The sequence below is a fragment of the Oenanthe melanoleuca genome, chromosome 3, assembly GCF_029582105.1.
Source record: "Oenanthe melanoleuca isolate GR-GAL-2019-014 chromosome 3, OMel1.0, whole genome shotgun sequence".
In the NCBI taxonomy this organism is placed as follows: domain Eukaryota; kingdom Metazoa; phylum Chordata; class Aves; order Passeriformes; family Muscicapidae; genus Oenanthe; species Oenanthe melanoleuca.
The window spans coordinates 83,736,897-83,749,998 of record NC_079336.1 but is presented as its reverse complement, the minus strand read 5'-3'; the positions used below and the strand labels follow the sequence as shown (position 1 = coordinate 83,749,998).

At 37.1% G+C, this 13,102-nt stretch overlaps 1 protein-coding gene across 3 annotated transcripts in view; it reads right to left on the bottom strand.

Moving 5' to 3' along the window:
* SRBD1 (S1 RNA binding domain 1) overlaps positions 1 to 13,102 on the bottom strand; it is a 120,133-nt gene that overhangs the window by 45,346 nt on the left and 61,685 nt on the right. For all 3 annotated transcript variants that reach the window (XM_056488318.1, XM_056488317.1, XM_056488320.1), the window contains exon 18: positions 3,537 to 3,619. In XM_056488318.1, coding sequence (XP_056344293.1) covers positions 3,537 to 3,619 — 83 coding nt within the window. The remainder of the gene's footprint in view (positions 1 to 3,536; positions 3,620 to 13,102) is intronic.

Genomic DNA, 13,102 nt, shown 5'->3' with positions numbered 1-13,102 from the left:
GGAAATACCTGTTAGGAGATCTGGGGCCTGTTTATTTTTCTCTGACAAACCTGATTTTCTTGGCAGTGGACAAACTCAGAATCATAAATTGAAATCAGAATAAAAGCAGGTGGCCAAGTTCAAGTTTAATTTTTTTTTTTTCATCTAAAATAAGTAAACAAATCCCAGCTGATGGGACTCAATTTACACAGATCTGCTACTTGGGAACTTGCAATTCCATATTCAAAGTATCCACACCCAGATGAGCAGATTTGCTTGGAAAAGTTGCATTAGAAAAACTAGAGAACACAAATATTCTCACAAACATGCACACTAAATACAGGAGACTAGATGGGAGGGACACAAAATCCCATGGAAGTAGCAATAGCCCCTTCACTAAGTTCTCTTTGTGTGGCACACACTCCACAGACTTGGGGGCAAGCTCATATTGTGAGCAACGGATTTAGCACATGACCACTTCACTTTCATGTAGCACTGCCACTCAGCTGAACACACAACGATCCTGTGCCACAGCTGCATAACAAAAGCTACAGACATCATCAGGCAGATTCTGCTTCACCAGTCTCTCACCTCAACCTCTGAGAAAGAACAGAAATTATTGTCTCTGCCACTGCCTTTCAAGTAGAGTAGTTTGGGACCTCTGGCTATCCTAAACTGACAGAGGCCATGTCCCAAGTCAGGCTGCTGTGAAGGCAGCTGCCCCAGCTCCACTCCCCTGCAATCTGTGCACTGCTGCCCCTCTGTTATGCCAACCCAGGACATCATGTAGTCATTACCAACACCATGAAAAGATTGGGGCACTTGGGAGGAGTAAGAGAAAAGGCAGGACCATCCCCTCAGGGAGTTCTTGGATCAACACACAGTGAGTGTGCAATCATCCCTCAAGAAACCACCATGCTGCTTGTGCTATACAGCTTCCGTGGTCATGGGCAGCAGCAGAGTCTCAGCTTGCCTCTGCGTAATCGCTGACAGACTAATCACTATCCCTCTTTCAGGACAAGAATGCCAAAACCTGCATTTGTCAGATTTTTAAATATCATTTTCAGGGTGCTTAAGAAAGGAAAGGTCATATTTAAATGCCAGGTTTAAAGTTACTATAGGCTAAGAAAGCAAGTACCTCCGTGAAAAGACTGTTGTATTCCTGATCTGGACTCCACACTGTGTATTTCCCCACAGAAATTAATAAAAAGCTACAGCCAGTATTTTGAATATAAATTAAAATGCAATAAAGCCTTCCAAGTTGCCTTGGATATTATAAAATTCTTTTCCTAAAATATTCCTTATCTGAGGGATTAAATCAGCCATTACTCTGAGACTCCCTATATAACAAAATAGCTTTTTTCTCACCTGTCCTCTGAGACACCAGCAAGTGGCTGTCTCTCTAAAAGGAAGAAGGACAGAAAATCTTAATTCCTCTTCTCCTCCCATTCCCTGCCTGTGCCACAAGAGAGCTGTCACGCCCAAAGGGCAGCAGACCTTCTGACTTTGTTTTCAAGAGTTCAAATTTGCTTTCAGCAACATCAAAGATTCAGCACTTGAGAAATTTATGTATCTTTGAACAAACACACTATAGCTTCTGTGGTGATTCTTAAGAATTCCAACAGGACATGTATCTACCCTAGAGATTTATTCAAACTATGACAAGAATTAAAAAAACATATAGCTGGGAATGAACAATATTTGAGGTCTATCTCTATCCTAGGCTTCTAGGATTTATTTCTCCAAAACTTTTCATCTAACCAATTTGGACAATAACAAATAACACAGTTGGGCATTTACTCAAAACACAGCTGTAGTGGATCAAGAAGCTCCTCTGGAAGGGCCAGGAACATGGTACTTACCTTGCTCTCAAAGAAAAGTAAATGACACCAGTTGCAGTCTCTCAGACTGCATTGAGCTGCTGCAATATTGTTCATTGCAACATTCATCTCATAGTATAATGAACTCAAAATCATATGACCACCAGCAATTCCATCTCTTTTTGCTGTAGATTATGCTTGTACAATGTCCACATGGGCCACAGGAGTTGGTATTCATTTAAATCAATATCTTCTAGGCATAGCAATACAAGCTCCTAGTACTTAAGAATGCACAGTATACTGTAAATGGTAAAATATTCAATATTGGAACTCTTGTTTAAAAAAAAAATCACCTTCTATAAATGCTGACATAGCATTTCAAGCTTCTTTTATTTCTTTTTAGTACATGTTTCTCTAAAGCAAGGATGAACAAAAATCTGTATCACTTCATTATTTTTGTTTCAAAATATCACTGCTACTGTTATAAATTAAAGCTCTGGGTCTCCACAAGTAAAGTAACACTTCAGACTGAAGCTCTTCTTTTTGCCAGATGACCAACCACACCTATATTTATAGCTGCCACCATTAAAGCACATTTTTACTGAAATCTGGATACATATGTTAAAGAAATTTACAGTGTTTCAGCCCTTCAAAACAATTTCCCTCAAAGAGTATGGTATAATTGATACCAGAAGATTATTTAAGTTAGGTTTACCAGTAAGTTTGCAGTTAGCAAGCAATATTAATAAATTCTATAATCTGCGGTAATACAAGTAGGACTTATAAAAGCAGTTCTGAATTCTACTTTAACCAACTAAAATGCTGACCTCAGTTCTGTAAAAACAAAACAGGACATACATTTCTTGGAAGATTTTCATAACACCTTCTCTTTGTCACGCCATCTTTAGGAGTGGCAGCAAGGGATTCTAGGCTGCTAATTGCATTCTATCCCATTAATACTCATAAACTGACCTGAAAGAACAGATCCAGACAGTTCTGTGTCTTCTGTTCTGAATTCTGCTGTAGTCTTTCAAATTTACTCACATTGTATAGTTTCAAAAATACAGAGAAAAGCACATGCTATATTTTCTGGATAATTTTTTTTCTTCTTTATTTGGTGGGACTTACGCACGTGCATAAATGCTTTCCTGATTCAAAGCCAATATGCTATAAAATGACAATAACTTATGTACCACTTCTTAACATAATGCTCCTTGTAAAGAAACTTGGAAAGTGAAAGTTTTTTCTCAGAAATAACCTACAAAAAGGTATAAAAAAAATCACAATTGTCAAATATTTTCCAATTCAGCTTTACTAAATGAAAAACTTCAAAACAAACCCTTTTATTACAAACTTCTAAGAAGGAATGCACCTAATAGTACTAATTAACGGGTTGTAAATGGAGGATCAATATCTCATTGTATTTTACACAAAGAGCTAAAACCCCATTGCTGTAACAATACAGAAAAAGAGAAAGCTTTACAGATCAAGTTACCTGTCTGATTTGATGTTTTTAATAGACTATACATCTGGCCATTTCAGGGTCTCAATCACAATCATTAAAAGTAGAGATTTTAAAAAAGGCAGTTTATAACTTTAAAGTATTTACTATCATTCCATCAAATCTGAAAATGTCTTTTAAAGGAGACATAACTAGCTGGCAATTACAAAGCAGCATTTTGGTGTTGCTCTATATCATGACAGAATACTCAGATTAAATGATACATATTATCTTACCTGATACATTCCAACTCCTAGGTGTTTGGGCTCAATTTTCACTAGCTCAGCTAATGGGTCTTGGACACGTCTAGCTATGGAAACTGAAAAACAGAATTAGAAAAGAGTTATCACTTTTCTCTGAAAAACCTGAATCATGTAATTGTTTTTACTAAGGTGTTTTTGGTTTTTTTTACAACTTCTATGCATCTCATTTTTTTATAACCTGGAAATAATCAATAATATCAGAGAATTCTTTTTCATTGTTAGACAAGTATATCACATGTATAATCAAACTTCCTATTTGAATAATTCTAGCAAAGACCTAGGGGCATTTTAAACTGTAATCATGACATGTAAAAAGTTCTTCTGAGCCACAGAGCGAATAAATAAAACCACATACACTGTATTTTTCCCTTTGTACTCATACTAAACACATATGTAACATTTAACAAGCAACTCTGTAAAACCTTTAAACTGAAATGACAGATAAGAAGAAACAAACATTTAAAAAAATAAGAGTATCTGTTCACAGACTTATTTATCTAATACAGCATTGCTTAAGGTATGTGTCAGATAATTATATATTCATCTAATTCAACCATCAAATTCAAACCTTTTGAAAATGGTTCTTGGACTTAATTAATCTGAGCTGCACACCAAAACACATCAATTTGTAATCTGCTACCCTTATCACCACATTTAGAAAAACAAAACCAATTTCCAACATTTCTGATGCCATTAAGATCATATGGGAAGAACCTTTGGTCTTCTAAATCGAAATGTTGAATCAAGACTGTATTTTTGAAGGCTGCATTTATTGATAAACCATTCGCTTACCAAAATCTCAGAAGAAAAAGCATATTTCCAACCTTCAATTCATAAACTTGGTCTGATTCTGCAGATACTGGGTAGCATTCAGTATTTGCAACTGTGCTCCCCCCCACATATAAGAAACTAGAAGAGTTCTATCAGTATTACATCTATAAATCCTTTTTTTCCTCCTAGCTTAAGATAAAATAGGCTGGCTGGCTTAGCAGCTCTTAGAACATTTATCCCACCTAGCGAAGTAAACACTAATAAAAACCAAAAGTGTTTAGAGGTATTCCAAAATCTTTCCAAATAAGGACCAAAGATTTAAAAAAACCAAACAAATAAAACCCTAACAACAAAACAAAAACATCCCAACTCTGAAATTAAAAACAAAACAAACCCTTCCAAAAATAAAAAAACAAACAATGCCCGACCTTGTTGCCAAGGCTATTTTTTCTACCACATGCACTTGCACAAGAATAAGAAAAGTGGGACCAAAGAAAGTCATGGGTCTTTAAAAGCTATGTCCAGAACCAACTACACAGGGCACCAGCCATTTTAATAGTGTTTTACAATTAAATACATTTTTAAACAAATGAGGAGAGAGTTAGAGGAAGAACAGACAGGATTCAGGAGTAAATATATATATATATTTATGCACAGTGGTTTGGTCACAATGCTAAAACAAGAATACTGGCAGTATGTCCAGTGTTCACCAGCTGATTTCACACATAGACACATGCATGAAAACATGAACATGGTTATAATTATCATATATATAAAATAAACTATAAGCCTCTTTACTGCATCACAGAAGTAATGTATTCATTCACAGAGCTGTTTAGGTTGGACACACCTCTGGAGAACACAGGCTGCCTTGTCTAAAATCCCTGCTGAAACAGGGTTTGCTACAGCATGTTGCCCCAGATTATGTCCAGCTGGGTGGAGACTTCACAACCTGTCTGGTCAATCCTTTCCAGTGCTGGGCCACGCTAACAACAGACAAATGTTTTCTCGTGTCCAGATTGAATTTGCTATCTTGCAGTCTGTGCCCATTGCCTCTTGTCCTAACAGTGGGCTCTACTGAGAAGGATCTGCTGCTTTCTTCCTCATTCCCTCCCATCAGGTACTGCAACCCTTTTTAAGATCCCCCTAAGCTTCCTCCAGGCAGAGCATTTCCAGTTTTCTTGGTTTTTACTTGTATGAAACGTGCTCCAGTCTTTAATCATCCTTGCAGCCTAATTTAAACAGCAACCATCACTACTGCAGGGTGTTAAAGACTCCACAGCATTTCAGAAAAGGAGTTGACTAAACATTTGTACTTGAAGCCAAAACAGTAGCCAGAGATATGCAGGCTCCTCAAACCACAACTGCAAAGTTTATCAATTAAATGCTGCACTAGAGACCTCACTTTTAAAGATTTGCACTGTTAAATGAACAGTTAACACTAAGTTCATTGCTCGGTCATGCAAGACTTTTCATATCCTTTAATATCCATTTTAACATGCTGACAAAGGCAGTTTGCTAGCTAGGCTCAGAAAGCACTGTGCTGGTGACATCTGATATGCCTGTTCTCTGATAGAGAAGTTCTGAATTCAAAGACAATCACGTACGCCTTCTTGTCAAAAAAACACCCCACAAAAGGTTCATCAGTCTAGGTACACCAGTTATCCCTTACACGAGTGTAGCTCACTGCAGAAATGCTTTCCTTTAACAATAATTCACACTAATTACTTTGAAATACTAGTCACCCACCATCTAACAAAATGAAACAAAACACCAATGAAAGTAGTATTGATCCAAACCAGAAAACAATGACATACTTCTCCTGACGGCACTGATGCCTATGCATACAGACTATATTTGTCCTTCAGCAACCATCATTAAACTTAGCTTCTTTAATACACATACAGTGTTCTAGAGATATTTCTTTTAGTTCTACCTAACGACAAAACATTTAAAAAATTGTATTTTAGATAAGATGAGAGCAAATACCTCTCACTGTCCATATCTCCTTTCATTGTATCTTGTAAAAACTGACAACTATATGGATAGGTTGATACAGGAATTTTCCAAGCACAACTTTCTCTTGGGAATCTTCAGTTAAAAAGTAAAATTTAGACTCTTTTTGTCATATTAGCTTGGTTGACAATGCTGTCATATCCCTAGGAGGCTTCCAGTGGAGGCGTAGGACCTGATCCAGCAAAGCACTTCAGCGCAGATGCATGTCAGAATTCCCACTGGAACGAGCAAAACTATTCACACGCATAAAGTTACACAGACATTTAAGTGCTTTCCTGGATCAGGCCTAATAGTTACAATATTGAAGCAGGAAGATCAGCTAACAGTCAGTTACACAATTAAGGGATGCAGCTCCTATGGTCAATACCAGCAGGATAGCTGACCTGCCTAATTCCCACTAAAGCCGCAATTTCACTCCAGAACTTTTCCAATTAATAAATAAAAGAGAGCACAGTAGGAAAATGCAAAAGTTGTCCACATTCTCTCTATGCAGAAATTCAGTCAAGATCAACATCTGCCTCCCATTGTACAGGCCAATCCATTTATTTTTTGCTAGAGTAGTTACACACCTCACTAGACGGATCTTTCTGGGGGGCAGTGAGGCTCCGCTCTGGCCATTTGATCCAAGTGGCTGGAGTCTCACAACACAGGCAGAGCAGTTATCTAAGAAATCATGAAGGCTCTGCAGAAGTGTGAGGTCTACTACCATGGAGCAGAGACAGTAAAACCTGATGGTCTGGCATTTTCTTCTTAAAAACTAAAGCAAAACTATAAAACTTGTTTTTAACTTTCTACTATTTTACATTGGGTACATTGTAGAAACCATGTCTTTTTAGAAAACTAACAATGAAACAGGTAATGTATTCTTACTCCTGTAGATAGTAAGGTATTCTTCACTTTTGTCCAAGCAAAAAAAGATTAAATTATATTATGGCATGCAGGGCAAAATGAGAAAATCAGATTTCTCAAAAGTTATCAGCACAACCAAACATGAAAAGTTTGAGATACCTTTATTAAAATACACTAGTCTAAGTGAAATGTGAAAAAAATCCTGATCAATATTAAACAGGGTATTAACATCAGGATGACATGACCCTCTATTAGAAAATCACCACAAGACTTGCACACCCCATAAATGCAAAGTTTGGAGTTGTGAATTAAGATGAAAATATTATTGCAACACTTAGAAAGGTAGTAACATACTGTGCTGCCTTCCAATAAATTTATGTAAAATTTTAACACTGGAAGGGATAGAATGTGCAGGTGGTCCTCGGACTACAGTGTAGATATATTTCACATCCAAGTGCAATGAGAAATAAAGAAGATTACAGCAAGCATATTTACTGTAATCCTGTCTTGTCATTAGATAGGACATATTCTGCCACTTCATTAAAAAAGCAGTTTAACTGCTTGGAACTCTCAATTCACTCCAACCTTTGGTTATTTGACAAGACAAACCCAGCAGACAGTAAAGTATGTTTTGTGTGTCAGTGATGAAGATGTCATTGTGGCGGGCAAAAAACATCCCTAAGAGTTGCTTGCACAGCTCATGCCAATCTCTGCGTCTGATCTCCATAGAAAGTCAGGAATTACATTTAAATGTTTTGTTTCCTAATGGCTAATAAGCAGATATGCCCTCATGAACTAGCAAACACACCTAATTATGTGGCTACTCCTGTCTTAAAGACCAAATCACTAATTTTAAATGGAGACATTTAAAATTGAGACTATTTTCTTCAAGCATACATCACATAACTTTGTTTCTCTAGTAATTGTCACAGCAAGCAATAGCATATTTCACACAAATCACAAAGGAGAGTTTTCACTCAGGAATACTGATAATAGTTTTCAGGCTAAATCTTTTCAGACTAAAGACAGAAAAAACTTACCACGCTCAACAGTGAAGGGCCAAAACAATAGCAACCTTACTATTACCCTGCATGATATCAATACAAGGGCCATGTCAGCTGCCTGCCCTAAAAAAACAGAATTAGTGCTAACTCCTTCTGCTACCTGCCTCCCTTCAGTAACAGAACAGGTCTAAAGCAATCATTAAGACCCAAATCAGACGTGCAGACTATTTAGGGTACAAGGACAGCTGGAAATCTTGTCAACTAGACGAAATTTATTATGGTTTCAAGTATTGTGCCCACTTTGGGGGCAGGCTGCCAACTTCTGTGCTCATACAATTGCATATTGAATTTTTTTTTTTTTTGTATTGCTTAATGTAAGAGCCACACCATAAAGCAGGAGCTTAGATAAGGAAATAGTGAAAATGAAGAATTAATTTGGTTATGGGTAGAAGAACAAAAAAGTTTCAATTTCTTTCAGTTACAGTGGCATTCAAATGTTGCTTAACACTGTAAGCAGAAAAAAGCTTTTGGCCAAAAGTCCAGGATGATGGCATTCCTCCTTTTAAACACATCTTTACGTAAGGATAAAAATGTGCCTGAGTCAATAACTGTGATAGCTTAGCTACCCCACACGAGTAGGAGCATTTGTTTTGTGCTTTGAAAAAATGTGAAGCTGCCAGATGTGAAGGCAGTAGATAGTTTTATAAATGCTTTACAAATAAATACATGGCAACCACAAGCTATTAAGCTATGATGACTTCAATTCTGTCATAAATGAGAACATTTTGTATCTTCATTATAAAGCATTAACATTGCATTCTTGCTGAGGCATGCTACTATAACATCCAAGTAACTCACCCACCCCCCTATTTTAAATTAACCTTCAGAGCTCAAAAGTCTGGGTTGAAACTTCAGTGTCAATGAAATAAAAAAATAAGGTAATCAGGGACTAACTCACAAATGCATAAGTGATTACTGGCAATATATCATACCAGAGTAGATATGGAAACATTACAACTTTTTAAATCCTTTTATAAAGCCTATTATTGTGCTCAAGATCAATTACTCTCCATAAGTATCTGCAATAATGTTTACTCAATGATCGATTGTTCAGGTTTCCTGAGTCCTGGAAGCTTTCTATCCTGTTGACCTGAATTTCACCCTCATTGCAAAGGATACAGTGAAACGTACAGTAGTCTTTTCATTAAGCATTCTTTCTCAGTAGGTCAGGATTTGTGACACAGTTTTGAATCCTCATATATCTTCTTGGTGGGTTTAAAGTATGCAATTTATTTTAAGCAACTGTTCAACAGCTGCATTTCATCCAAAGCTCTTCTGTAGCAAGTGAGCAGGTTTTTGTTTTAAAAAGGTTACATTTTAGTTTACTTGTAACTCCATAAAACTGATAATCTGTTATTTGCCTAAGATTAATGAAATAATGAATGACAATATTCTACTTATTTATTACAACAAAAAAAATCTTTAAAAGAGATGGGTTGAATACAACAAGAAAGTTAAAGAGAAACTTAAAGAGAAAACTTGGACAACTGAATATTACCATGCAGCTTTGTAAAGTCAATATTTTTTCTCAGAAACACTCTCAAAAAGACTTCTCGAGCATTAGTAATTTCTGTATCACAGAATAGTATCCATTTTTATCCAAGATGAGACGAGAGACATACAATCATTTAATCGAAGCCTGACGTGATTTCTCTGTCACAGAGATGAGTTAGTCTCAAAAGATGGCATAAACTCCAAAAAAACTTTTTCCCATCTCTTCAGCTTAAAAGGTAGATGATATCAATATCCTTTTCACATTCACACTGCTGATACTAACTGCATCACTATGCCATTGATTACTGTTAGTACTAAAAGTAAAAAAATTACTTCAAGTTCTAATCTTACAGCTAGTCATCTGTACATTACCTTTTGTAAGTGACCAAAACGTTCTTTCCTATGCCTGCAATAAGAAAAGCAGCTTTGGCAATTAACACAGTATTAAAAGTTAATAAAAGTTAAAAGGAAACCAAAACTCCTTGAATTGAAGAGCATCCTGGTAATGGTTATTGTCTAGCTCCATGCTTCAAGGAAGCAAAAAGCCCTCAAAAGGAAATGCACAGACACAACACATGCACACAGTTACACCAAAAGGGGGGATGAGAATGGTTTTCATAGCCCTTTTAGGCTAAGGGAAAGGGGCTTGACCAGAGCATGTAAAACTTGCAGGCAGCAGGAGATCCAACTCTTCTACTCCAGGCCACGCTTGAGCCCTACAGATTAAGTGGAAATACATGCCAGTAAGCAGGATATTAATGATGATACACCACCTCTCCCACATAGCATGAGGTTTACAAAGGTTGAAAACACTAGATTCTTGTCTAGAACAACAACAAAACTACAAGACTACAAACATCTCTAAAATCAGTGTAAAAACCCATTCAGGATTGTGCTACTGGTTTGGGGCAATTTAAGCCCATTTGTGTATTTCTCAATATCCTGGTGCAGGTACATATTCATGCCCAACTGGGAAAGCCCAGACTATCCACAGTTAGAGACTGGGTTTTTATTTCCTATAGAACCCACAGATTGCCTATAGTTTCTTAAATTAATTTACAGTTTAAACGGTAGAGCCTAGCCCTTACCTCAAGATGAGCTTCTGCTCAATAGTAGGAACTGGGTTCTATGGCCAGACAAGTAAAAAGACCCTCTTGTTCCTATTACTAATTACTTATATTACCATTATTAAGAATTAATTACTATTACTATTCTTTTAGTTTATTAATATTACCATCATTAACATGTTCCATCTTAAACAACTTCCTGCTGTTCACCACCCTTTTTGCTTTAACCACTGCATGTTCATCATTACAGTGTGGTTCTCTGTTCTCCATCCTTCCAGAAGTATAATAAAACTCATTTTTAAGTACTACAGAACACAACATACGAGAGATGAAATATTTCCTTTCATACTGCTCTAATTACACACCACCCAACTAAACATCAGGCTGAAAAAAATGTTTTTTACGGGTGAGAATTCAGTGCTTACTTTCCCTTCTGAAAGCTTGTGGAACTTTGACCAATTCTCTCCAACTAGCTGCAGAAGAAAGCTTCCACTTAAGACAGCAGTGTGAACATATTAACCGTAGGACTAAATAAAACAAAGTTTTTGAAAAATGACCTTCTCCTCCTGAATAGCCAAAGGGGAACAGTGCTCTTTTAAGAAGAAGAAGAAATTAGCTCAAGTAGACATCCAGGCACTATGTCCCACACATCTAATCATCAAATTGTTTTACTTTCCTTAAGATAAAGTCAAAAGAAATTACATTTTTTCCAATCTCTACCTTCTACTTGCTGGCCAGTATGACAGCTCTGAACTCTATGTCTCTAAAAGGACCCCAGGGAATGAAACCCTGTAGCATAGCAGTCTGAAAGTCCTAACAAGCCCTCAAAGCCTACAAGGCTTTCTTTTGCAAGGAAAAGTGCAAGTGGTGTGCTGAACTTTGAGCATACAATAATGCAATGTGTTCTGCCCTGTGGAGAGGAGACAAGCAGATGGGATTTGACAATGCTAAGGCAAGCTGTGCTGTGTGACCTTTGGCTCTCTCAGATTCTTCCTTATCCTCAGAATACATCCCTTAGAAATAACACAGTTTCCATAATGGATCATACCTGTGCATGCAGCATGACACATGCTTGCCCTGTTAGTTTTCCAAATCTTCAAGAAAAGTAGCTCTAGGGAATATTTTATCTACCTTTGCTGCTTTCCTAATAGGTTGACACAACTATGTGGCCTTGACAGAGCCTCAGCCCTCCATGTCCAAGAGGAAAATGCACACTTCATAGAGCTGTTGCATTAGACAAGCCCAGGTATGTTGCTCTTTTTTCAGCATCTGAACACAGAATGGCAAATTAAAAGTCAAGTGTCTATGATTGCATAAGGTATAACAAAATAGGGAGGGCTTAGCGTGAGTTCTCTTCTAACAAGTGGTTACACAAACATGATGTCTGAAAAAACAGCCCTTGCTCCCCCTTTTATTTTACTCTTTAAGTAATGAAAGAGAGAAGATTGCTTATTTGTTAGGGCAGTCATCTCAAAAGGAAAGGTAATTCATCAATTTAATGAAATGAAGACATTTCTCATTTATATAGCTGATTGTATATTGAAATGAGAGTAAAATCCCAGCATGACTACTGCTTCAAAGCAATTCTCTACCATCGGGCCACTGTTTCACTAGAGTGCATCAGGTTCCTCTGGCTCTTAGTTATTAAGCAACATTCATTTCATTATGGTATCCAAGAGGTGGAGAGGCAACAGAAGAAAAAAATTCTTTGTGAGCACTAGCCAAACAACTGGTAAACCCTTTATCTTCCTTATACTATGGACAACAAAACTTCCATTCGCTGGCCACACCTTAAAAAGCTCCCAGACATCCAGAAATTACATACATTCCATGTTCCTGTGTCACAATCCTTCCGCACAAGTTTTACGTGCTTGTACTTTCTATTTACTTCACCTGTTCCTTCAGTCTTCCCTTTTTGTCTAGCCCAACTTGCTCAAACCAACAAGCATTTGCAACAAGGGGGTGTAGAAGTGGAGAAGTACTGAGAGGAAAAAAAAAAGCCTGGAAGAGTGTATTTGTTAACACATGTAGGGATATCCTTCATTTCTTATCCCATAAAACTTGGTTTTATTAGGAACACAGGTTCTGCACAACAGAATAAAACCTTAGGCAAAACTATATAAAATAGGATGGAAGTAAAGCAATGATATCAACCTTTGAAAAAACCACTGAATTCCAGGATTCACAGGCCCAGAGACAGCAACCAAACCCAGGCTGGCATGGACTGTCACAGAGCTCATCTATCTGTGGGAGGAAGGCCTCTCACTACTGAGTTTAA